Here is a 27887-nt window from a genome sequence, read left to right as displayed (position 1 = left end):
GAAACCTGCATGGAAACACATCTGAGTCCAAACCTGAAGGAGTTTCCAGAATCCTCAAACAGAAAATAATCAGATCTGATGCAGGAAAGGGATTTTAAATCAAGAGCAGTTTTACTACCTGAGAAATGGATTAAAAATCTTGGTTTTAATCAGACTGATCAGGACTTGTTTCTTTTAGGATTCTGGAAGCACCTTCAGAAAGATCGCCTGCTGCTGGGTTTCCTGGAAGATGTTCTGGAAAACTCTTCGTAAGTCTCACTTACAGTCACATTTAGAGGCTTCTTGGGAAAGAAATTTAGAGGTGAGGTTACATTTAGGCTGGAAAGTGAAGAATGTCCCAATCAAAGGCTTCGTTTGCGTCTCTGCTGAAGGAACCTGCTTTCCTGCTGGGTCACTCGGTCCATCAGATGTCCGTCATAAGTCTTGCAGCTTTCGTCGCCTCTGTTTCAGGATGCTGCCTTCGTTTGACACCAGAGTTGCAGGTGTTCAGTCTGCAGCGGTTTGATGCATCGAATCCTCGTCAGTCCAAGTCCGACAGTCTTAAAGACAATCCTGTGGATTGGAGGTTGTTTCTCATCCATCCAGCAGTCCTGGGAGAGGTAAGCTGTCAGCATCTGTGTGTTTGTTTTCTCAGATGTCTCAAACTGACTAAATATTGCAGCTAAAACTAGTCCTGGGGAGTTTGAATGTTTCCAATTAAATGTTTTTGTTTGTCTTTTAGAGAAAACATGAGCAGCTCTTTACATTTTTTTAATAAAACAGGAATTTCATGTCTTTGCAGGTTGGATATAATCATAATTTAGGTAGGTTACTGGGATTTATCTGCATCTAAGCAGTGAGGAAGTGACAACCTGATGCTTTTCTGATGGTCTTTTTTCGCATGTTTGTTTACAGTTGTGAATAAAAGAGACAGAGAACCAGTTTGTGACCCATTTTGAGACTAAACTGGGAATCTCTCACTTATTTTGTTTTTAATGTAAAGTAAAATAAATACATCTGAGCACAGTTTTTATTTGAAATTAGGACCTTAGTTCCTAGTTGCAACATCATTTGTATGTCTCCAGCTTCATTAAGCATTATTTAAATCTAAGGCTCAGCATTATTATCAGTAATTTAACCCTCTGAACCTCAATGCCCTCTGAGAACCTCGACAAAACATTTTAAATTCAGTAATTTTATACAACCTGAAGCACTAATAATGGAAAAATCTGTCAGATTTTCAGTTTTCCAACTGTCCTTGAACATATCATTTGGGATTTGTGAGTCTGTAGCGATATAGCAGAGTATAAATATAAAGTTTTGGGTTATTTTACATAAAGTTTACTTCATTATGTCTTCTTTATTTTCAACAACAACTTGGTGTAGATATGTAGTGAGTAAAATCAGAGATTCAGAGAGTTAAACATGAATCGTTTCAGGTTTCCAGTTTAGAGGGAGAAAACTTGCTGGTTTACGTTTTTACTGACAGAGCTGAGCATCTCTCTAACGTGGGTCAACGATACATGCTGGTTTCATCTTTTAGAAGGTGGAGCTGACAGAGCAGGGGAGGTTAGGCTCCATCCTGCTGCTGAGAGGCGTCCATGTTCCCTCTACTGGCCCAGTTTTGGTTCTGGTTTGCTCTGAAGCGCCTGGCTGGACCCACATCCGGTGTTTTCATTGATTCAGTCTCTGATCAGGGAATCTGATAACCTACAGGAACGTTCGACTGTTCTCACTTCATGGTGGCGTGTGTGTTTTTGTGTGTGTGTGACAGCGGTGTATGGCTTCAGTCTAGTCGTCACTGATGACGTCCACGTCCTCGCCGCCGACCTGTTGCGTCGCCGCCCTCCATCGGCTGACGTGTTGGCTGCCCTTCCTCTTCTGTTGAGCTTCTGGAGACTCCTCCTCCAGCTTCTGCCGTTTGTGCTTCGTCCTGCGATTCTGAAACCAAACCTTCACCTGCACACACACACGGACAGACGGGCAGGTCACAAAACATTTCCTTCACAAGGAAAACCTTTTCACACCACATTACCAGTAACACGTTTTCTACAAGCTTATTTCTGGAACTGAACTGATCATACAGCAGTCACAACAATCCGAAAGTCAAATATTCCTCCTGACATCCAAACCACAAAGTAGCCAGATTCATTACTGAAAACATGCTCTGCTGCTGGTACTATAAGAGGTACACACTTAGCATGAATGATGGTATTTTAAGTGGGATAAAAAAAATATATACATTACTAAGACCTCACATTTTTATTGTCAGAATGTGAAACTTTTCCCCAGTTGTAATTTAAGACCAGTTACTTAATAAACTGGATAAAAGTCAGCATGTGGAAACACGGTTTAAGACCTATTATTATCTGCTGAAACCAGTACAGAGCCTTTTGTCCATCTTCTGCTTCCATAACATTAATAATTTGGTCTGTTTTCGGGATATTTGGGATATCTGTAGCTAGGTGCTGCAAATGGAGCAGTATCACCGAAGACCACAGGGGGCAGTGATGAGTAGTATACCTGCAACGTAACCAGCAAAAGATCCAAAGAAAAAGAAGCATCAACACATTTAAAGCGGCTCTATGATGCTATTTCTAGATTTCTGAGCTTTCAACAGTGTTATAGTGATGAATACTCATCAGACATATGAGCATATGACACATGACGTTTTTTATCACCTAAACACATGTTGGAGTTTTCCAGCACTCTCTACGTTTGGTTTCCATGGCGACAGAAACGATTGGTTTTAGAGTTTTTTCTGCTTCGAAATTTTAGTGATGTCCCGGGGGAGGGACTCAGTGATTGGTCATCTTCTCTAGATTGTGCACGTTCATGAGAAGAAAGCCACGCCCACCTTCACTGCTCAGTATAACTACTCCTAGCAGTTGACCAATCAGACACAGCCCGCAGGACAGAGGGCGGAGCTTTCTCTGTTCGCTTATTTCTGGCCGAGGCTGATCGGAAAGGATCAGTACAACATGAATGAAGGGGTTTGTTGGAAATGATTAATTAATTCTGGACTTGCATATTAAAATAGACTAAATTGAGCATCAAAGAGACTCTTTAACATATTTAATGGCCACCGTCTCCTGCAGTGTCTTTTATTTTGTCTTTTTCTGAGAATGAGCATTATTGTGATCTCCTCCACAATCACCGTGTTTGTTATTGTCTGAAACCGACGTCGGAAGTCAGACGTGAACTCCGAACATACGTAAAAAGAACATAAATTAGCCTTTAAGCTTATTCTATACAGCAGCAGATTTAAATTATTTATCATTACAAACACTTTTATGACAAATCATGTGAGGTATTTAGGACATTTTTAAGGACACCTTGTTGATATATGCTAAGTTTTTCGCTAGCAGCTCTTTGGGAAACATTTTGTTCCTGTCGAAATGTTTTATCTTTGCTGTTTTTCATGTCTTAGAGGCTGCAAAGAGCCTAAACATCTGTTTTCATTGTTGAGTTGCCTGTTATGTGTTGACACAACGTTGGCTCATCCCTTGAGTTAGAAGCCTTTTTCCACCTGAATGATTCATCGGTTAGAGTAAAGTGGCTAAACCAAGAAAATACATTCTTCTCCAAATAGCCTGATTCTAGGATTTTTTTAATCAAAATTGAATCAGGAAGTCTGTAAGCTTGAGTTGGACACTGAATCCTGGATGTGCTAATACGCCTTTTATCTTTGTCAGTTATAGAAAATTCACGTTGACCTTTTTTCTGTTAGAAAGAAAACATCCTTTATGGGAAGTTTTCCTGCTGCAGAGACAGGAAACCTGTTTCGATCAACTGATTAAACAACAAAGCAAACATATCTGAAGAACAGAAGCCCGACACAAGCCCAGAACGAATAGAGTAGCTTCACCACAGCCTGCGATGCTGTCAGCGACAGGAATGATGTGTTGGTGATTTAATACGCGCGCACAGGTAAAACATGACTGCGACACTTTGAGCTGTTTCAACTCGCCGTTTGGCTTCAAGCTCACGTTGCACAATCTGTTAGTGGCTCCAAATCTAAATGATGAGATCCAGATAATTACTATGAAGCCTGGAGTCACTTCCACCCGGAGCCCGAGGTGACGGAGCAGGATGAGATCCACCACTAAGGAAGGCGATCCGGTGACATCTGCTCAAAGATTACCCACATCAAGCTTTTCTTAGCGTTCATTGGAGTGAAAAAAGATTAACGGCCCCAAATAATGAGCAGACGCAGAGGAATTTTAGATGGGAAACTATTACTGGGCTGTAAAACCGTATGATTGACATGTTTTATGTACCTGTGAATGAATAGAAAATATAAAAAAAATGACAAAAAGATGCTTCAGGTGAAAAGCTAAACCAAGCTGATCATTAAGTATTAATCTATCACATGTCCTTTAATATTTAACACTTTCACTGGAAGGTTGTTTTGAGAACAGGATTATTTTTCAGCACGTTAAAAGTTGGAAATCTCTTGTATAACAGATATATAATCCATATAGTATTGTTTTTATACAGCAGTGTTTTAATATTGTTAGATTTATTTATGATATTACTATGCTTTTTTATTTATTATTTATTTATTATTTTATTATTTTGTTTATTATGTACACTAATAAATAGTAAAATGACAACAAAATCAGCTGAAATTTTGCATTGGTGTTTTTCTTATTAAAAGGCCAATTATATTTTATTGAGCTTAAAATAGAAATAAGGTAATTATGTTTAACCAGCAGGTTGTTTGAGGTTAAATTAGATATTAAATCAATAACTAGTTATTGTTGGTATTATTGTTAGCAGCTCTAATACCAGATCCCCATTTGCTCCCCATCAGTCCACCGTCACAAATAATAAGTTTTACATTTCTTCCTACTCCTTTTCGAACATATAGATTGTTCCCTTGTATATATATATATATTTTTTTTGCGTCACATGTGTGACCTCTTAATTTTGTATGCTTTGTTGTTTTATATTCATGTTTGAGTTATAATCTAATTACTGTTCGAAATAAACGATAAACAACAAATCCTTCAAAACATTTCCTGGGTCTGAGTGGTGATTTGGATCACCCCCAAAATCTACTCACTTTTTTTTTTTTTTTTAGTCCATTTCTTAGATTTCCTGAAAATTTAATCAAAATTTGTTGTTAATGTTTTGAGTGTATGTTGCTGACAGACAAGCCAACGGCATGACGAATCAAGACATTAGGCTGTTTACAGGGTTTCTGGACGTCACTCAGAAAGGGAAGTCTGAGCAGATAGACTATTATGTTTGCAAGGAAATCAGATGTTTTTAAAAAGTGTTACGTTGTCATGTTGTTAACCGGCTAAAAACTGCCGTTGTTCTACATTCTTCTTACTTGAAGCGGGAGATCGGGTACCTGTCAATCAAAAGGATACGCCCCTAAATTAAAAAAAAAATCACTCCCCCCACTGTTGTCATGAAGGTAAACCTGACCTATTAAACCTAAAATGGATTTTTGTACCAGGCTGTAAACATGTTTATTTCTGCTGTGAAGTTGGTCTTTTTAACATGGGAGTCTATGGGGATTCGCTCTGTTTTGCAGCCCCTAGTGGATGAAGAGGGGACTGCAGTTTTATGCACTTCTGTATAGGCTTCACTTTTAACTGCAGGAGGTTGCCTCTTGGTCAGAACAGAACTCAAGGCAAACATAACCTCAGCGTTCCTACACGTAGTTTTGTAAAAACTTGGACCACTGTGATGAGTTTGTTCCGTAAACCGGACCAGAAGCAGCTGTCTGTGGTCCAGCTGCAAATCAGAGGCCACATGTACAAAAACTTCCTACTTAAAGATGAAGTACTTACAGCCAAAAAATATTCAGATGTATGCTTGTTTTCGAACATCTTTTACTGACAAATCCCGACTGACTTGGAACTGAGCACGTCTTCAGAACCGCCATCTTTCCTCCCATTAATCCAAATAACAATAATGACTCAGCATGTTTTTGACTTTTAGCCTAAATAACAACAAACACACTAAAAAGATTTTTAAAAAATTGGAGTATTTTACATAATATGGAACCGATGTGGTTGAGTCAAAGGTGTGAACAGAATAAAACAGCCAACACACACTTTTAGTGTGTTGAAGACATGTTGGCAGCGCTTCCCAGCATGCTTTGCATGAGTTCAGCAGCCTCATAAAGTTTAACTGTGTTAAGATTTACTTAAATACAACAGTTTTGGAGATGTAGTGGCGTAATCTGTGTGTTGTTTTGTTTTTTGTGTGAAATAATGTGGAACCATTATGTTAGGAATGATCCTCGACGAGGTTTCCAGTATCAGAAATGACCTGAGTTTTCAGACTGCAGGAATTTTAAATGGACCAAAACTTTTAATACTCTGATTAAAAGAGGAGCAAAAAGAGAAAGCGTGAGAATTTAACACAATTTGAATAATGGATTGAAAACCAGGTGAGCTAAAATAAAAAAATGAGTCATCATTCCTCTTCCTCTGCAGGAGGATCTGAGGAGGAGGAGATGTGCATTGGAGCGCAGCCCGGAGATGTCCCGCTGGAACGTGGATCTCTGGATCATTACAGCCTGTAAAGCTGCTCTGGTTGCACAAAAATCTGATTTATGGTGATTAATCTGCTGACTGATGGAGCCTTCTTTCTGTCTTCCTGTCTGCTGTTGCGAAAGAGCTCCTGAGGTGTGATTCACATTGTTTCACTGGCGTCAGGACTCGTATCGCCGCGGCGACCAGATGACAAACACCGACCGTTGCTCCTGAGAGGAGGAGGAGGAGGAGGAGGAGGTGCTGACTAAGTATCGACTCACTGCTCCGATCAGCCACCAAAACTGACGTGAGATCAGTTTTATCCCACTGAAAACTGAGCCAAGCAAGGCAGCAAGACGAGATGAGGGTTCAAATCCCACCAAGTAAGGCAGCAAGATGAGGTGAGGGTTCAAATCCCACCAAGCAAGGCAGCAAGATGAGGTGAGGGTTCAAATCCCACCAAAAAAGGTAGCAAGATGAGGTGAGGGTTCAAATCCCACCAAAAAAGGCAGCAAGATGAGGTGAGGGTTCAAATCCCACCAAACAAGGCAGAAATGAGCCGTGCAGATTAAAATTTCAGTTTCAGTTTTCTCACAACGTCAAGGTTCGTGGACATGTGGAGGATTTCAGGACAATTGGGTCTCCCAACACAACTTAACACAATTTGAGTAATGTATATAAACCAGGTGAGGCACAAGGCAGACAATCTGCAGGATGACGATTAAATCCAATATTTAACTAAACTGGAAGACAGGACGGGAAAATCAGCTATAAGGAAAGACAATGAACCAGCAACTGAGAACAGAAACCAAGAGGTATAAATACAGGAAAAACAACGCAGAACGGGTGAAAGGAATCAGTAAATTAAACCAGCTGAGCTAATAACCAGGAAGCAAAATGGCCAACAACACAGGGGAACTGAACTACAAAATAAAACAGGAAACATGAACCAAAGAGACAACACAAACGTCTCACCATGACACATAATAATATATGGAAAGTTTTAACTCGAGTAAATTTCTTCATTCATTCATTTAGATGATCAATAGTCTGTTTGTTTCCTGAGTTAAAACATTTTACATAAACTCAAATGAAGTTTCACAAACTGCTGCCCGGCATCACTTTCCCCACCCTGCCCTCCTCTTCCTCCTTAGTTGTCACCCCTTTACCTGTGTCTCGGTCAGGCACAGCCCACTGGCCAGCTGCTTCCTCTCGGCTCCGACTACGTAGTGATTTTTCTCGAAGGCTCGTTCCAGACGCAGCAGCTGAGACGGCGAGAATGCTGTCCGGATCCGTTTGGGCTTTCTGGAAAAAGGACCATGAAGAAGGAGGTTCTCTGGACTGTTGTCCTCCCCTGAACACAAACAAAAACAAACAAATGGAGGAAAGTTAAACTTGTCACCTGAAATATTAGCAATGCTGTTTGTTACAACAGTTTGATGCTTCAATAAAATGACAAACATTGAAAAAGATCAACACAATTTCCTTCAGAACTTGAGTTTAGCAGAGCTCCATGCACAGCCTGCAGACCAGGCAGACTGGATGCAGCCTGACAGACAAAACCCAGGGCGAAAGGTTGCAAACCCAAACTCGGTTCTGACTCTGTGAAATGAAAGAGACGTTGACGTGTTCTCGTTCTAAAGCCTGGTGAGCGTGTCCTGAGATGAGAAGCTCCACCGTTCCCAGCATGCTGTTTTAGCAGCGTGTGCGTGTTTGCTCTGCTAATCTGAACAAATAACTCGTCTGTTTGACATTTGCATCTGGATCTTCGGTCAAACCGCAGACTAGAGTCACTGTTCACCGCTGCAGCAGGACAACAGTAATGTCTTCCAGCCCTCATCACCTACCATCCTTTACTTTATCACAACAAAACTAATACCTTGCCTGGCTTTACAGTCGGATTATGTTTTGAGTTTTCAAGATTTTCTTTATTATTTTATTAGAAACTTTGATTAAACGTGTGTGAAAGTTAAACTAGAACCAGAAAGGAAGTCATTTAGCTTTAATTTACCATTTTATCAAAGTTTTACAGTCAGATTCCTTTAAAATATCAGGGGTGGGTCTAGAAAATTCTAATGGGGGGGTCAGGCACAAGGCAGCACATTAGAAAAAGGAAATAATTAGCTAAATGATTATGTTTATTGATGTAAAAAGTATGGCTTTAACCACTGCTGTATAATCACTTTCACTTGTTTTGAGTAAAATCAGAAGTTTAGTCAGTGTTTTTTCATCATTTTTGGCTGTTCAGATGTCACATCTAGTAGTTTAATAGCTTCTACTTTCTCTTTATAAAATGTTAACAGTCTGGAAAGACACAGTTTATAAAACGTTAACAGTCTGGACAGACACGGTTTATAAAAACGTTAACAGTCTGAACAGACACGGTTTATAAAACATTAACAGTCTGGACAGACACAGTTTATAAAACGGTAACAGTCTGGACAGACACGGTTTATAAAAACGTTAACAGTCTGGACAGACACGGTTTATAAAACATTAACAGTCTGGAACGACACAGTTTATAAAACGTTAACAGTCTGGACAGACAGTTTATAAAACGTTAACAGTCTGGACAGACACAGTTTATAAAACGTTAACAGTTTGGACAGACACGGTTTATAAAACATTAACAGTCTGGACAGACACAGTTTATAAAACGTTAACAGTCTGGACAGACACGGTTTATAAAACATTAACAGTCTGGACAGACACAGTTTATAAAACGTTAACAGTCTGGACAGACACAGTTTATAAAACGGTAACAGTTTGGACAGACACGGTTTATAAAACGTTAACAGTCTGGACAGACACAGTTTATAAAACGTTAACAGTCTGGACAGACACAGTTTATAAAACGTTAACAGTCTGGACAGACACAGTTTATAAAACGGTAACAGTTTGGACAGACACGGTTTATAAAACATTAACAGTCTGGACAGACACAGTTTATAAAACGTTAACAGTTTGGACAGACACGGTTTATAAAACGTTAACAGTCTGGACAGACACAGTTTATAAAACGGTAACAGTCTGGACAGACACAGTTTATAAAACATTAACAGTCTGGACAGACACAGTTTATAAAACGGTAACAGTCTGGACAGACACAGTTTATAAAACATTAACAGTCTGGACAGACACAGTTTATAAAACGGTAACAGTCTGGACAGACACAGTTTATAAAATGTTAACAGTCTGGACAGACACAGTTTATAAAACGGTAACAGTCTGGACAGACACAGTTTATAAAACGTTAACAGTCTGGACAGACTCAGTTTATAAAACGTTAACAGTCTGGACAGACACGGTTTATAAAACGTTAACAGTCTGGACAGACACAGTTTATAAAACGTTAACAGTCTGGACAGACACGGTTTATAAAACGTTAACAGTCTGGACAGACACAGTTTATAAAACGGTAACAGTCTGGACAGACACGGTTTATAAAACGTTAACAGTCTGGACAGACACAGTTTATAAAACGTTAAATGTCTGGACAGACAGTTTATAAAACGTTAACAGTCTGGACAGACACAGTTTATGAAACGTTAACAGTCTGGACAGACACGGTTTATAAAACGTTAAATGTCTGGACAGACACAGTTTATAAAACGTTAACAGTCTGGACAGACACAGTTTATAAAACGTTAAATGTCTGGACAGACAGTTTATAAAACGTTAACAGTCTGGACAGACACAGTTTATAAAACGTTAAATGTCTGGACAGACACAGTTTATAAAACGTTAACAGTCTGGACAGACACGGTTTATAAAACGTTAAATGTCTGGACAGACACAGTTTATAAAACGTTAACAGTCTGGACAGACACGGTTTATAAAACGTTAAATGTCTGGACAGACAGTTTATAAAACGTTAACAGTCTGGACAGACACAGTTTATGAAACGTTAACAGTCTGGACAGACACGGTTTATAAAACGTTAACAGTCTGGACAGACACAGTTTATAAAACGTTAAATGTCTGGACAGACACAGTTTATAAAACGTTAACAGTCTGGACAGACACAGTTTATAAAACGTTAACAGTCTGGACAGACACAGTTTATAAAACGGTAACAGTTTGGACAGACACGGTTTATAAAACGGTAACAGTCTGGACAGACACAGTTTATAAAATGTTAACAGTCTGGACAGACACAGTTTATAAAACGGTAACAGTCTGGACAGACACGGTTTATAAAACGTTAACAGTCTGGACAGACTCAGTTTATAAAACGTTAACAGTCTGGACAGACACGGTTTATAAAACGTTAACAGTCTGGACAGACACAGTTTATAAAACGTTAACAGTCTGGACAGACACGGTTTATAAAACGTTAACAGTCTGGACAGACACAGTTTATAAAACGTTAACAGTCTGGACAGACACAGTTTATAAAACGTTAAATGTCTGGACAGACAGTTTATAAAACGTTAACAGTCTGGACAGACACAGTTTATAAAACGTTAACAGTCTGGACAGACACGGTTTATAAAACGTTAACAGTCTGGACAGACACAGTTTATAAAACGTTAAATGTCTGGACAGACACAGTTTATAAAACGTTAACAGTTTGGACAGACACGGTTTATAAAACATTAACAGTCTGGACAGACAGTTTATAAAACGTTAACAGTTTGGACAGACACAGTTTATAAAACGTTAAATGTCTGGACAGACACGGTTTATAAAACATTTACAGTCTGGACAGACACGGTTTATAAAACGTTAACAGTCTGGACAGACACAGTTTATAAAACGTTAACAGTCTGGACAGACACAGTTTATAAAACGTTAACAGTTTGGACAGACACGGTTTATAAAACATTAACAGTCTGGACAGACACAGTTCATAAAACGTTAACAGTCTGGACAGACAGTTTATAAAACGTTAACAGTTTGGACAGACACAGTTTATGAAACATTAACAGTCTGGACAGACACAGTTTATAAAACGGTAACAGTCTGGACAGACACGGTTTATAAAACATTAACAGTCTGGACAGACACGGTTTATAAAACGTTAACAGTCTGGACAGACACAGTTTATAAAACGTTAACAGTTTGGACAGACACGGTTTATAAAACGTTAACAGTCTGGACAGACACAGTTTATAAAACGTTAACAGTTTGGACAGACACGGTTTATAAAACATTAACAGTCTGGACAGACACGGTTTATAAAACGGTAACAGTCTGGACAGACACAGTTTATAAAACATTAACAGTCTGGACAGACACAGTTTATAAAACGGTAACAGTGTGGACAGACACAGTTTATAAAACGGTAACAGTCTGGACAGACACAGTTTATAAAACGTTAACAGTTTGGACAGACACGGTTTATAAAACATTAACAGTCTGGACAGACACGGTTTATAAAACGTTAACAGTCTGGACAGACACAGTTTATAAAACGTTAACAGTTTGGACAAACACGGTTTATAAAACGTTAACAGTCTGGACAGACACAGTTTATAAAACGTTAACAGTTTGGACAGACACGGTTTATAAAACATTAACAGTCTGGACAGACACAGTTTATAAAACGGTAACAGTCTGGACAGACACAGTTTATAAAACGTTAACAGTCTGGACAGACACAGTTTATAAAACGTTAACAGTCTGGACAGACACAGTTTATAAAACATTAACAGTCTGGACAGACACGGTTTATAAAACGGTAACAGTCTGGACAGACACAGTTTATAAAACATTAACAGTCTGGACAGACACAGTTTATAAAACGGTAACAGTGTGGACAGACACAGTTTATAAAACGGTAACAGTCTGGACAGACACAGTTTATAAAACGTTAACAGTTTGGACAGACACGGTTTATAAAACATTAACAGTCTGGACAGACACGGTTTATAAAACGTTAACAGTCTGGACAGACACAGTTTATAAAACGTTAACAGTTTGGACAAACACGGTTTATAAAACGTTAACAGTCTGGACAGACACAGTTTATAAAACGTTAACAGTTTGGACAGACACGGTTTATAAAACATTAACAGTCTGGACAGACACAGTTTATAAAACGGTAACAGTCTGGACAGACACAGTTTATAAAACGTTAACAGTCTGGACAGACACAGTTTATAAAACGTTAACAGTCTGGACAGACACAGTTTATAAAACATTAACAGTCTGGACAGACACAGTTTATAAAACGGTAACAGTCTGGACAGACACAGTTTATAAAACGTTAACAGTCTGGACAGACACAGTTTATAAAACGGTAACAGTCTGGACAGACACAGTTTATAAAACGTTAACAGTCTGGACAGACACAGTTTATAAAACGTTAACAGTCTGGACAGACACGGTTTATAAAACGTTAACAGTCTGGACAGACACAGTTTATAAAACGTTAACAGTCTGGACAGACACGGTTTATAAAACGTTAACAGTCTGGACAGACACAGTTTATAAAACGGTAACAGTCTGGACAGACACAGTTTATAAAACGTTAACAGTCTGGACAGACACAGTTTATAAAACGTTAAATGTCTGGACAGACAGTTTATAAAACGTTAACAGTCTGGACAGACACGGTTTATAAAACGTTAACAGTCTGGACAGACACAGTTTATAAAACGTTAAATGTCTGGACAGACACAGTTTATAAAACGTTAACAGTTTGGACAGACAGTTTATAAAACGTTAACAGTTTGGACAGACACAGTTTATAAAACGTTAAATGTCTGGACAGACACGGTTTATAAAACATTTACAGTCTGGACAGACACGGTTTATAAAACGTTAACAGTCTGGACAGACACAGTTTATAAAACGTTAACAGTCTGGAAAGACACAGTTTATAAAACGTTAACAGTGTGGAAAGACACGGTTTATAAAACGTTAACAGTCTGGACAGACAGTTTATAAAACATTAACAGTCTGGACAGACACAGTTTATAAAACGGTAACAGTCTGGACAGACACAGTTTATAAAACGTTAACAGTCTGGACAGACACGGTTTATAAAACATTAACAGTCTGGACAGACACAGTTTATAAAACGTTAACAGTCTGGACAGACACAGTTTATAAAACGTTAACAGTTTGGACAGACACAGTTTATAAAACGTTAACAGTTTGGACAGACAGTTTATAAAACGTTAACAGTTTGGACAGACACGGTTTATAAAACATTAACAGTCTGGACAGACACAGTTTATAAAACGTTAACAGTCTGGACAGACACGGTTTATAAAACATTAACAGTCTGGACAGACACAGTTTATAAAACGTTAACAGTCTGGACAGACACAGTTTATAAAACGTTAACAGTTTGGACAGACAGTTTATAAAACGTTAACAGTCTGGACAGACACGGTTTATAAAACATTAACAGTCTGGACAGACACATTTTATAAAACGTTAACAGTCTGGACAGACACAGTTTATAAAACGTTAACAGTTTGGACAGACACAGTTTATAAAACGTTAACAGTTTGGACAGACAGTTTATAAAACGTTAACAGTCTGGACAGACACAGTTTATAAAACGTTAACAGTCTGGACAGACACAGTTTATAAAACGGTAACAGTCTGGACAGACACAGTTTATAAAACGGTAACAGTTTGGACAGACACGGTTTATAAAACGTTAACAGTCTGGACAGACACAGTTTATAAAACGTTAACAGTTTGGACAGACACGGTTTATAAAACATTAAATGTCTGGACAGACACAGTTTATAAAACGGTAACAGTCTGGACAGACACAGTTTATAAAACATTAACAGTCTGGACAGACACAGTTTATAAAACGGTAACAGTGTGGACAGACAGTTTATAAAACGGTAACAGTCTGGACAGACACAGTTTATAAAACGTTAACAGTTTGGACAGACACGGTTTATAAAACATTAACAGTCTGGACAGACACGGTTTATAAAACGTTAACAGTCTGGACAGACACAGTTTATAAAACGTTAACAGTTTGGACAGACACGGTTTATAAAACGTTAACAGTCTGGACAGACACAGTTTATAAAACATTAACAGTCTGGACAGACACAGTTTATAAAACGGTAACAGTCTGGACAGACACAGTTTATAAAACGTTAACAGTCTGGACAGACACAGTTTATAAAACATTAACAGTCTGGACAGACACAGTTTATAAAACGGTAACAGTCTGGACAGACACAGTTTATAAAACGGTAACAGTCTGGACAGACACAGTTTATAAAAACGTTAACAGTCTGGACAGACACAGTTTATAAAACGTTAACAGTCTGGACAGACACGGTTTATAAAACATTAACAGTCTGGACAGACACAGTTTATAAAACGTTAACAGTCTGGACAGACACAGTTTATAAAACATTAACAGTCTGGACAGACACAGTTTATAAAACGTTAACAGTCTGGACAGACACAGTTTATAAAACGGTAACAGTCTGGACAGACACAGTTTATAAAACGGTAACAGTCTGGACAGACACAGTTTATAAAAACGTTAACAGTCTGGACAGACACAGTTTATAAAAACGTTAACAGTCTGGACAGACACAGTTTATAAAACGTTAACAGTCTGGACAGACACGGTTTATAAAACGTTAACAGTCTGGACAGACACAGTTTATAAAACGTTAACAGTTTGGACAGACAGTTTATAAAACGTTAACAGTTTGGACAGACACAGTTTATAAAACGTTAAATGTCTGGACAGACACGGTTTATAAAACATTTACAGTCTGGACAGACACGGTTTATAAAACGTTAACAGTCTGGACAGACACAGTTTATAAAACGTTAACAGTCTGGAAAGACACAGTTTATAAAACGTTAACAGTGTGGACAGACACGGTTTATAAAACGTTAACAGTCTGGACAGACAGTTTATAAAACATTAACAGTCTGGACAGACACAGTTTATAAAACGGTAACAGTCTGGACAGACACAGTTTATAAAACGTTAACAGTCTGGACAGACACGGTTTATAAAACATTAACAGTCTGGACAGACACAGTTTATAAAACGTTAACAGTCTGGACAGACACAGTTTATAAAACGTTAACAGTTTGGACAGACACAGTTTATAAAACGTTAACAGTTTGGACAGACAGTTTATAAAACGTTAACAGTTTGGACAGACACGGTTTATAAAACGTTAACAGTCTGGACAGACTCAGTTTATAAAACGTTAACAGTCTGGACAGACTCAGTTTATAAAACGTTAACAGTTTGGACAGACACAGTTTATAAAACGTTAACAGTCTGGACAGACACAGTTTATAAAACGTTAACAGTCTGGACAGACACGGTTTATAAAACATTAACAGTCTGGACAGACACAGTTTATAAAACGTTAACAGTCTGGACAGACACAGTTTATAAAACGTTAACAGTTTGGACAGACAGTTTATAAAACGTTAACAGTCTGGACAGACACGGTTTATAAAACATTAACAGTCTGGACAGACACATTTTATAAAACGTTAACAGTCTGGACAGACACAGTTTATAAAACGTTAACAGTTTGGACAGACACAGTTTATAAAACGTTAACAGTTTGGACAGACAGTTTATAAAACGTTAACAGTCTGGACAGACACAGTTTATAAAACGTTAACAGTCTGGACAGACACAGTTTATAAAACGGTAACAGTCTGGACAGACACAGTTTATAAAACGGTAACAGTTTGGACAGACACGGTTTATAAAACGTTAACAGTCTGGACAGACACAGTTTATAAAACGTTAACAGTTTGGACAGACACGGTTTATAAAACATTAAATGTCTGGACAGACACAGTTTATAAAACGGTAACAGTCTGGACAGACACAGTTTATAAAACATTAACAGTCTGGACAGACACAGTTTATAAAACGGTAACAGTGTGGACAGACAGTTTATAAAATGGTAACAGTCTGGACAGACACAGTTTATAAAACGTTAACAGTTTGGACAGACACGGTTTATAAAACATTAACAGTCTGGACAGACACGGTTTATAAAACGTTAACAGTCTGGACAGACACAGTTTATAAAACGTTAACAGTTTGGACAGACACGGTTTATAAAACGTTAACAGTCTGGACAGACACAGTTTATAAAACGGTAACAGTCTGGACAGACACAGTTTATAAAACATTAACAGTCTGGACAGACACAGTTTATAAAACGGTAACAGTCTGGACAGACACAGTTTATAAAACGTTAACAGTCTGGACAGACACAGTTTATAAAACATTAACAGTCTGGACAGACACAGTTTATAAAACGGTAACAGTCTGGACAGACACAGTTTATAAAACGGTAACAGTCTGGACAGACACAGTTTATAAAAACGTTAACAGTCTGGACAGACACAGTTTATAAAACGTTAACAGTCTGGACAGACACGGTTTATAAAACATTAACAGTCTGGACAGACACAGTTTATAAAACGTTAACAGTCTGGACAGACACAGTTTATAAAACATTAACAGTCTGGACAGACACAGTTTATAAAACGTTAACAGTCTGGACAGACACAGTTTATAAAACGGTAACAGTCTGGACAGACACAGTTTATAAAAACGTTAACAGTCTGGACAGACACAGTTTATAAAACGTTAACAGTCTGGACAGACACAGTTTATAAAAACGTTAACAGTCTGGACAGACACAGTTTATAAAACGTTAACAGTCTGGACAGACACGGTTTATAAAACATTAACAGTCTGGACAGACACAGTTTATAAAACGGTAACAGTCTGGCCAGACACAGTTTATAAAACATTAACAGTCTGGACAGACACAGTTTATAAAACGGTAACAGTCTGGACAGACACAGGACTTACTGACGATGATCACAGTAGCGTTGATGTAAGAAGTAAAACTGAACAAAATCACTGGTTGCATTCACTTACTCTCAGATATCTGAGCTTTTTTTCCCCTTTAGGTGAAGTGTAGAGATATTTCTTTCTTTTTTTCCAACACCCACCCATCCTTCCTCATGTCATCTTTTCCTCATTTTTAAGGCGGCGCCGGTAAAACTGGCTGCAGGGCCTAGGCTTCAGTTCCTTTCTGTAAACTTGTCAGAAATGTTAAATGTCTGTATGTGAAACCTTGGACGAGCTGGCTGTAACCTTGAATTTCCCCTCAGGGATGAAGAAAGTATCTTTGATTTGATTTGATTTGATGTCATTTTAAACAGAATATTTGTTAGAATTTGACAGTCTATATTTAGAGTGGCTCCTGTGTGGACAGGCGATGTTAGGGGTGAGTCACACCCCCTCATGCTATCTGACCATCCCAGCCGTCCAGGGATCCCCAACCCTGCTCCTCGAGGCCCACTATCCTGCAGATATTATGGGTTTTCCTGCTGCAACAGTCTTAATTCAGATTAAATGGATTTATTTCATGTCCTGCATAGATCTGCTGTTGACACATTAGTGAGTCGGGTGTGTTGCAGCAGGGAAGCATCAAAAGTCTGCAGGAGAGTGGGGCTTTTACAGTCAGAACTGGGATCCATCCAAACCCTCTTGGGTTCATTTTAAATAAAAATACAACAAAAAAAGGAGAATAATTAAGTTTATGAAGTCAGTTCAGACATCAAGCAACAAAAGCAGGAAAAAGAAGCATCTGCTGCAACACAAGTCACATAATCTGTTTTAAAAATGGAAATGTCAGGAATGTGAAGTCAGCCAAGACATTTCTAAACAAAAACAAGGAGTATTTTTACGGTCGCTAAGCCGGCTGAACAGAAACACGACAAATGAACCCCGTTGGAGTTAAAACAAGTTAAACTCTGGAGCTAACCAACTTTATTTCCATAAAGGACGTTTCTGTGATTCATTTGAGCTGCAAGTTGTATTTTCATCTGGTTTGTCTGATTTTACTGAGGTGTTAAAGCGAGTTGACGATCGCGGGCTGGAAAACACGAAGCTGATTTGTTTATGAGACGACGCGGTTGCAGAAGCGCCAGCGAGCGCGTTGCTGAAACTGTTTCTCTTTATGACGTCCGTCCAAACCGACACGCAGCTTCTGCTTTATTTTTCTGACCGTTTATTAAAATGTCACGTAAATCTTTCTATACATTTTACATAAAAACAAATCTGTGCTCGGCTTCTTTTTAACCCGCTGAAAGAAGCCGGCGACACGCGATACGCAAAAGAGCGGGCTGTCCGGCGGCTACCAGGAGGACAATGATGGCGACGCGTTCTCACGCCTTTTAGCATCTCTAAAGTCTTATTCATATGCAAAGTCAGAGCTGTGGCTGATGGCCGTCATAGTTTGCAAATATCTCTGTTGAGCATCAAATGATGCTTTAATGTAACAGCATTGAAGATGAAGGTCAGAGAAGCTGCAGAAAACACCAGTTTCCCAACTTCAGTCGTCATTTCTGGAGAAAACCAGTCTGTAAAACTACGAACAAACTGTCTACGGGGACATTCAGGCATATTTATTCTGAAAAAGAAACATGTTTGTTGTTTGTTTTTACAGATTTTTGTATTAAAACGAAATTGTTTTTGAAAATGTTTGTGAAAAAGAGTTTTCATGTTGAGTAAAGTTCATTTTTGGAAAAACCTTTGCTGTCCCGAGTCTTATGTCAAGAAAAAGCTGCAAACTGGTTAACAAACCTGGAAACAATCAGAGATTTTCAGGATTTAAGTGAAATCTGAAATATTTCCAAAGACAAGAATCTGTTTTAATGTATATTGTTGTTCATCGCAGACAGAACAAACAACGTAGAGTCAGTGAATGTAAACAGTAAACACAAACAGGGAGAATGAACCCTTTAATATCCCTCCCCGTCGTCTGCAGGAGCGTTTTTTCATTCAGTAAAACCTCGTGGATCCTCATCCTGTACGTTTCTCATGTTGCCCCGATACTTTCCCGTCACATTGTTTTATTTTTAAGGACATGACATAAAAATGTTTCTCAGTAAAGATTAATGGTTGAAATGTCTTATAGATAATTTTATTTTATTTCAATTCAGCTTTATTTTTTAATTTTCAAGTTCACAACAAAGTTTTCTCAAAGCGTCAAACATCTAAAATTTTTCCTGACGAGAAGCACGAAGAAGAAATATTAATGATTCCCGATTCGCTGTAACGAAAATGATTTAATCAGCTCATAATTTCAACTTGCTTTTCTTATAAATTTGTCAAATGCGTGCACAATTGTTTTAATACATTTATTAACTGTGTGTTGCATAAATAAACTAATGCAATCTAATGAGAATTTTAATAAATAAATTTGTATTTATAAGGATGAAATAATAATCCATTAGATAAAAGTAATTATTCATGTTCATTTTTGTTTACTCTGGATTAATTAAATTATTAATTGTTGGTAAAACTGACTCATAAGCCAAACTGAGAACTGAATTGATCGTTATTTTAAAATAACATAATAACGATGGATTATGCCCTTATAAGGCATAATTCAGCATTTAAATAATTAACAAATTCATAATCATCTCCTCCTTCTCTGCCATAAACTAGAAAAAGGAGTGTTTTTTAAAGCATTTTCATATTTCCATGAATTCATGTAAACTTTTTTGTAACAACATTAAGATGTTTATTATTTACTTGGTTTAAACCATGAAACTGAAAACAGTGAAAGTCCAAAAAAAAAATCTGATTCAACCAACTGTTGTCCTTAATAAAATTCAGATCAGTTCTTGCCCAGATTTGTCATCTCTGCATGAATAAATGAAGTCAAAGCAGCAGAAAGCAGGAAGTCTGAGCTGCTTCCAGCTCCGAGCGTCAGCAAATGTTTAAACAGCAAAACATGAAAACATGAAGATACTGTAAAACATAAAACGTTGGAGAAATGTTTCCAATGTCGCCTCTAACTGGATGAAATTTTCTGATCTGGGCCATCGGTGGAGCTACTGGGAGGGATGGGGGGTTCCTCTTTCTAACTCACTCTCACGTCCGCCATCTGTGGTCACATGACAGAAACATGAGAAATAAAACATTCTGATAATCTAGATCAAGAGGAAAGATTTGCTATAAGTTTTAAAAGGTCCACAGAAAGGTTTGGTTTGGTGACTAATACGTACTTTTGGGGTGAAGTAGTGCTACATGTGCTAGTAGGATCAATACCTTCTCTCCCTATCAGCTCTGGTTTACTGTGTGGTGGACTGGGTCCTTGTGTGACGAGATCCACACGGAGCTGTCAGGGCTGCGGATAATGGGATCAGTCTCAGACTCGAAGTGAAGGCTGAACATTTCCAACATTCACTAAGAGTCCCAGACATAAACTCCCTGTCCAGCAACCTTTCTAAGACTGTTTTTTATGAATGTTTAGAAAACCTGATCAGTCCAAATGGGATGTAATCTGAAAATTATGAGACGCTTAAGCCTTAAAAATCACAACAACCAATGTTACTGGCTGTCATTTAAAAACTACAGTAACCCACTGTAAATAATGTTTATTGCATGGAAAACCACTTTTTAATCACTTTATAACGGATGTGAAAATGTATCTTAATACATTTAATACGACTCAAACAAAAAAAAAAAACAAGATATTTGCAACAAATGTGATTTTTTTTTATTTATTTATTTATTTATTTTTCTTTATTATTTTTATTATTTTCTTTTTATTTATTTATCTATTTTATTTTATTTTTCTCTTGGTAATTCTCTTTCCATTAGTGTCCTATATCCCTTTATGTACAGTTGTCTTTGCCGTCTCTTTTTTTCTCTTTGAAGACTGTTGTAAATTCTGTAAATTAATTGAGTTTATAAATAAAGGAAGAAAAAAAACAATGTTATATGTGATTTAAAAATCCCATGATGACACATAAACTGCAGTTATTTATGGTGAAGATGATTTATAGTTTTATATGTGCTAAAGTACGGTAACAATTACAGAAATACCTAACAATGTCCCTCATCATATAGCTAAACAGTCAGAAAGTCCTTTTTTTTTCAGACCTTCTTACATTGATTAAAACAGGTTACAGTATAAATTTCTCTACACTTTCCTGCTGTAGTTACTTTAAAAACATCAAACTTGCTAACTTCTTATTTAAATTAAACTGGATCATGTAGCGCTAGCTTAGTTAGCGCTGAGCACTTTGAGCACTTTTATAGATTATTTTCAGGTCCAATGTGAAAACCTTGATTAGCTGAGTTGATGAGTTGTCCCTGAACAAATTCACTAAAAACTAAATATGAAAAGGCTTCCCAACATTATCATAAAACTAGAGTGCTAGCATGTAACTTAGCACCGCTACGTAGCTTCATGCTAACATCAGATTAACAGTCTTACATAACAAGAACTGTTCTTGCACAGAAACAAAGTTTCTTCTAGAAATATGCAGCCAGATGTTCAGATTTTTAGAATGAGAATTAAGAAGCTATTTTAAAATGCAGTTCAATGGTGATACTGGTGATCCATGCAGGTCCTGAAAAACATGTCAATCATCTGAGACAGGGACATGTGATGCTTCACATGTTGCGTTTAACGTCACCTGACTGAGATGAACGGATGACCTTAAACGCAGCGGGAAGTTGGCGTAGACGATGGTGTTTGCTGAAATAAACGTCTGCAACACTGCAGCAGCTGCTCAATGATCGGTTTAAACACAGAAACGACGCAGAATTTGACATGAAAAATACACAGCAGCAACTGGAGAGAAGGCATATGACTCTACATTACTTAGAAATCCCTCATCAATCATCCTTTTGAGAAGTAAACTGTATTTTTATGCGTAAAGGAGGATTACTGCTGATACGAGAACGTGTTTTTTTTTCCAGCTCTTTAGCAGAGAACTGGTTTCCTCTCACCAGCAGGAAGGAAAAAAACCATAAATGTCATATGAGATCAATTTTAGTCACTTTGCTTTTTCCAGATGAGTCAGTTTAAAACATTAAAATGTATCAGAAAGAGAAGAAGAAAAGAAAACTAAACAAGGAAAACAGCAAAATGGACATGACCTAACAGTGTGTTTCTATGTTTAAGGTTTATTTTTTACCTAAATTTTCTCTGTTTTTGGTTGTTATACTTATTTGGGGTGTAATAGAAATTACTGATGAACAAACTTTTTAAAAATCATTCATTTAAAGACTGATTGATTTCATTAGGTTGGCTACTTTTAAACTGTTGATGCCTGAAGTCCCAAATCTCCAACAAACCCTGATTGGAAACCGTTTTTTGTTTGTTTGTTTATAAAGCTGCTTTATTTATCTCCCTCTTTGCTTTTTTTTTTTTTTTTTTTTTTGCACTATTATTTATTTATTTCATTATTTATTTATTTATTTATTTATTCATACTAAATTTTATTCATTAATGTTTAATTTAATAATATTTCCTTTATTTCTAGTCTTTTTATTTTTTTAATTATTTTGTTTTTACATTATTGTAAATAAATTCAGGTGTTAAGAAGCTAACATGCTCTTTTAATAGAATGCAAACCTTATTATAAAACCAAACATAAAATAATAACAATAATAATAATTATTATTATTATTAACTATTATTATTATTATTATTATTATTATTATTATTATTATTATTATTATTATTATAAGACAAGGAATAGAATAATATTGTTTGTATATTAGGTGCTTTACAAGAAGCTTAAGTTAGGTTCGGTCATTTTTATGACAAATTTAAGTAAAAAAATGTGTATGAAACACATCAGACATCCAGAGACATCAGAAATGTGGTGTCTCTTACGGTGCCTTAGTAATCTGCGATAGGAATAATGTGAATTTTCTGTCTTTTCTACCTTACAGAGGACAACACCAGCTAACAAAGGCTCCATGAACACGTGTCATTACCATCATACTGGGAGAAGGCGATAAAATGATTCTGCATGTAAAATATCTTGGTAAACTTTTGAAAAGCAGAGATTAACCAAACTCAGGAGGAAGATGTTTGTTCTTTTATGTAAATGTAAACGGTCTGTATAAATGTAGGTTAAAGTTATTATAACTCACATAAATAAATAAAAAAATTACATTTCTATCTAGAAGAAGCCGCCTGTCTTCGTCCTGTTGCAGGGTGTAAAACTCAACTTGTGCTTTTATGAAACATAAACTGAAGTAAAAGAGAAAAGTCTTCTGAGGAAATCTTGCTACGGACTTCCAGAAACATTTCAGTCAAACAGAAAGAAGCAGAAACTTCAACAGAGGAAACATTCAAAGACATCTTATCCTTCTGGCTGTTCAGTTCCACATGAAGACACCAGAAGCTGCGAGAGCAGAGAGCCTGCCAGTTGCTGCCTCCTAATGAAGAGAAATCTGTGTGTGTGTGTGTGTGTGTGTGTGTGTGTGTGTGTGTGTGTGTGTGTGTGTGAGAGAGAGAGAGAGAGAGAGAGAGAGAGAGAGAGAGAGAGAGAGAGAGGAGGTGCAGCAGACTGAGGAAGATTAGGAGGAGGAGGAAACGGGGATCACCTGGCTGGGATCAGTGACAGGTAACTCTTCAGTTTGACTCACAAACACCTCAAACCTGCAGCCAAAACTCACCACCACACACTCAGTCCATCAGCACAAGTTGTCAATCCGCCTCTGAAAATAGTCCCTCAGGCCCGACGGAGCGCAGTGTCCAGCATGGAACTGTGTTTGCACGAAGCAGACGTCTTCAAACATCTTTCAATCTGACGTTTTCACAAACGTTTCATGAAGACAAACAGGAATGTTTCATCTCCTTTAACAACAGACCTTCGATGTAACTAATAATCTAATTAAATTATTTCACTAAATCAATTACTGATAATGTCTCCGAGCTGGAGATGACTTCTTCTCACTGATGTGAGAAACTAGTGAAGAAAAATGAACGTACAGCCAACAGACATTTCTTCTGCTGGGCAAATTTTTTCTTTAATAACACTGAAACTAAATAGGTAAATAAAATCATTTTTTAAAAAATAAATAAATAAATTCATAAATACTTAAATACATAAATAAATTAATAAATAAGCAAATAAATAATTAATTTCAGTAAAATCACAGAAACTAAATAGATAAATAGAAATAAGTAAAGTCTTTCAGTGAAATCCGTGAAACTGTAATCCTTACATTCACTTTGTGATGAATCATTTCGTTTAGGAAACATTTAATGATCTTATTAGTTGTTTAAACCGATGAACGTCAGAGTCGTCATCAGGATGAAGATTAACTGTGTTTGCAGATGAATCGTCTATCTGGTCTCCGTCCAGCTTTCAGACTTCACAGAATGATGCAAACTTTCAGACAAATGAGATCATTTCTGCCTTCTGTCTGATCAGTTCTCTCGTTTCCTGCTGCTATTGATGGACGCTTATCAATAAACTGACCGATTCCAAACCTGAAACCAGACTGAGCTCCAGTTTTCTTACTGGTTTTGGCCCCTCAGACCAGACAGTAAACACCTGGAATAAAGTCACATGATTCTACATGATTTAGTTCTGTTGTGTGAAAGAGGTCGATGCAGGAGGCAGAGAGGATTCTGGGAGATTTACCTTCATCAGATTTCTTTAAAGAAAAAAAATAGATAAAATTTCTAATTTTGTGTGTGTTGTTTACTCTTTTACTTTTGTACGTAGTAATGTGTGTTTAATCTGACTCGTCATTACAAATCCAAATTAATTCCCACTTATCAGGTTAAATAAATGTAATTATTCCTACAATCTTCTGGACTGTTGTTTCTTTTACTTATTTATGTCTGAAATCTCTTGTTAGTTCATCTCATTAAAGTTTATATTAATATTTGTCTGTGGTATAAAATATAGATGACAATAATAATAATAATAATAATAATAATAAATGATAACACTAAATAAAAATATAAAAACCTTCAAATATCCTGATTAATTTTTGTCAGACTGAAATACTTTTGTTTCTCGATCATAAAATGTGGATTTTTGTACTTGAAGAAATAAACTAGCGAATATCGTAACAGTTTTAAGAAATTTCCGTTTTTACTGAAAACAAAACAACAATTTTTCACTGAAGCCTGAAAATTAAAAACCGAAATTATCTTTGTGGAAATTTGTAAATTAAACAAATAAACTTCCTGATTAGTGATTAATATGAGACTAACACCACTCGACCCCAACATTCTCCGTTTCTGTCCAGTTTATCTTTATTTATTTAGATCAATAACTCCCAGTTATTGATCTGTTTTGTTCATTTTTTGAGAGAAAAATTTCCCAAACGTTGATAACGATGTCAAACTGCGCATGCGTGACGTCAGCCCTGTCCAAACTTTGTTCAAACTCTGAACTTTAGTTTCCAAAGTGGCGAAGCTGCAGGACACCTGCAGACACCTCAGTCTGCGCGCGCACAGCTGCACGCGACCCCGAGGAAGCTAAGAGGCGACATCTGTCACGTGACTCTAAACGAACTAAAAGATCCGATTTCTGAGTTGTAAACAAACCTACAAATATTTTAGCCTTTTTTTTTCTTTTCATTTCTTTTCTTTTCTTTTTCTTTGTTTACATATTTATTTAAATAGACATTTGAATTCATATTTAAAAGCTGTTTTCCTTTTAGCGTTTTTAAAAAATGTTAAACCTGTAAATTATTATTTCTATTTTTTAATTGCATTATAAGAATTTTTTTATGCAGCTGCATAAGTCTGTAATTTTCTTTGCTGTAATAGTTTGTTTTATTTTAAAAGGGGTTTTTCATGTTGGAATGTTTTCTAAATGACGTTTTATAATAAACTTTAAACACGTAAAACATTTCAGCTGGAACCGAAGAGGTGCACTTCATGTATTTCTTTCTTTAATTTTATTTGTATTAAAATAGTAAAAGAGAGTAAACAATTTTTAGGAATGTTTTAATTCACATAATTACTTAACTGTTATTAATAATAAAGTAATTTCTTTCACATTTTCCTCTAAATTAAGAAAACACGAAACCTTTATTGAAAGAAGGTAAAAAAAATTTAAAAAAAAAAAAAACTTTAATTCTTCAAGTTTCCATGCAACCGACTCAGTAAAGCATCTCATTCTTCTTTGTTAGGTCGGTATTTTTATCTAAAATAATAATAATAGTAATAATAATAATAATAATAATAATAATAATAATAATAATAATAATAATGGTTCAGCTGTGTTTTCTTGCAGCTGTAGGAAACAGGCCGAACCTGCAGCTTCAGGCCGCTTCGACATTTCCTGATAAAATCCATAAATCTGATCAGCTGCACGTGCCATTAGCCCAACTTCTGCTGCTCATAGTCATTAAATTATTTTTTTATTTAAAAAACTTGGTTAGATCATTAAAATCAGTCTGAGTTTCATTTAACGACACAAACACAAATCAGTGCTTTATTTTATTTTTGCTGCGCGCGCTCAGACCGCACGAGGCTCAAAGCTGATTCATGTTTCACACTAAATGTAAAAAAATAAAAAATAAAAAAAAATCTCATGAACTGTAAAACAGACCGTTCAGGTCCACTTCAGTCCCACTTTAAATCCACGAAGCTTCGCGGGAGCAGCTCAGAGTTTCCCACACATTTCACCCCACGTGCTCGTTTCTGCGACCTCACTCTGATTCCGACTTGCAGAGAAACATCGGATGTAAACATAAAGAGCGCGCGAGGTTCTAAGTCTGAACAACCTGAAGCAAAATTATTTATTTTAACAACTCCAGCTGTTTGTTCCTGTTTTCCAGAGAACAGAAAAGCTTCATGAGAAGATCTGCTGCTGTGACATCTAAGCTTTTAGTTTTACATCTGAAATATTGTGCAGAGAGAAAAGTCAATAAACTCTACTTTTATTTATTTATATGTTTCTATTTGGAAGTTTTCAATCAGAACCTCCGTCAGAACCAGTTTGCCCAGTTTGCAGTTAAAAGCCTTCATGTCAAACCGAACGAAGATGAAGATGAAGATCTCCCATTTGGAGGCAGAAATAATTAAAGTAAAAAATAAAATGTATTTCTAATAAAGTCCTCCAGGATGTTTCTGATTCTTCATATTATATTGCAGGTGCACGCACGCGCACATGCCCACGCACACAGACCAGATCAGAGAAATGACAGAACTGATAGAGTTCAGAACGAGCTGCAAAAGACGCCTGATTGGACCCAATCTGAGACCGGAACCGGTCCGGATCCCGCTGCCCTCCTGCCGGCCTACCTTGAAAGCGGTGTCCCAGGAATCGGTTCCGCAGGACCCACGGGTAGAAGCTGAGGGCTTCCCGGTGCTGCGGGCTGAAGAAACTCTGCGGGGGGATCTGCAGCGGGTGCAGCGGCAGTCCGCCGGGGCCCTGAGCGTGCGTCCCGGGCTCCTGCAGCAGCATGTCCGGGCCGGCAGAGAACAAAGTCCTTCCGCTACTCCCCTGGAAGCAGGAGCCAAAGACTCCAGCGGCAGAGGCTGGGTGAAGGGAGTCCGGGAAGCGGAGCGCGGTGGGCCGGATGGGCTCGTCCCCGGAGCCGCCGCTCCGGCTGCCCGCGTCCTTCCCGACCAGAGACTCGATGGTGAAACATTTCTTGTTGCTGCTGTGCTGGAACAT

General features: G+C 37.3%; 1 protein-coding gene across 1 annotated transcript; it reads right to left on the bottom strand.

The window, feature by feature from the left end:
* Positions 1-1770: 1770 nt before the first annotated feature.
* emx3 (empty spiracles homeobox 3) lies at positions 1771-27887 on the bottom strand (the record flags this gene model as incomplete). The annotated part of the gene is made up of 3 exons (XM_079250013.1): positions 1771-1938; positions 7646-7830; positions 27512-27887. The coding sequence occupies 3 exons, from the start codon at positions 27885-27887 to the stop codon at positions 1771-1773; spliced, it is 729 nt and encodes a 242-aa protein (XP_079106139.1).

This window comes from Telmatherina bonti (genome assembly GCF_933228915.1).
Source record: "Telmatherina bonti genome assembly, chromosome: 12".
NCBI classification, from domain to species: Eukaryota; Metazoa; Chordata; class Actinopteri; order Atheriniformes; family Telmatherinidae; genus Telmatherina; species Telmatherina bonti.
The sequence above is the reverse complement of the archived record's forward strand: the minus strand, read 5'-3'. Positions and strand labels throughout refer to the sequence as shown.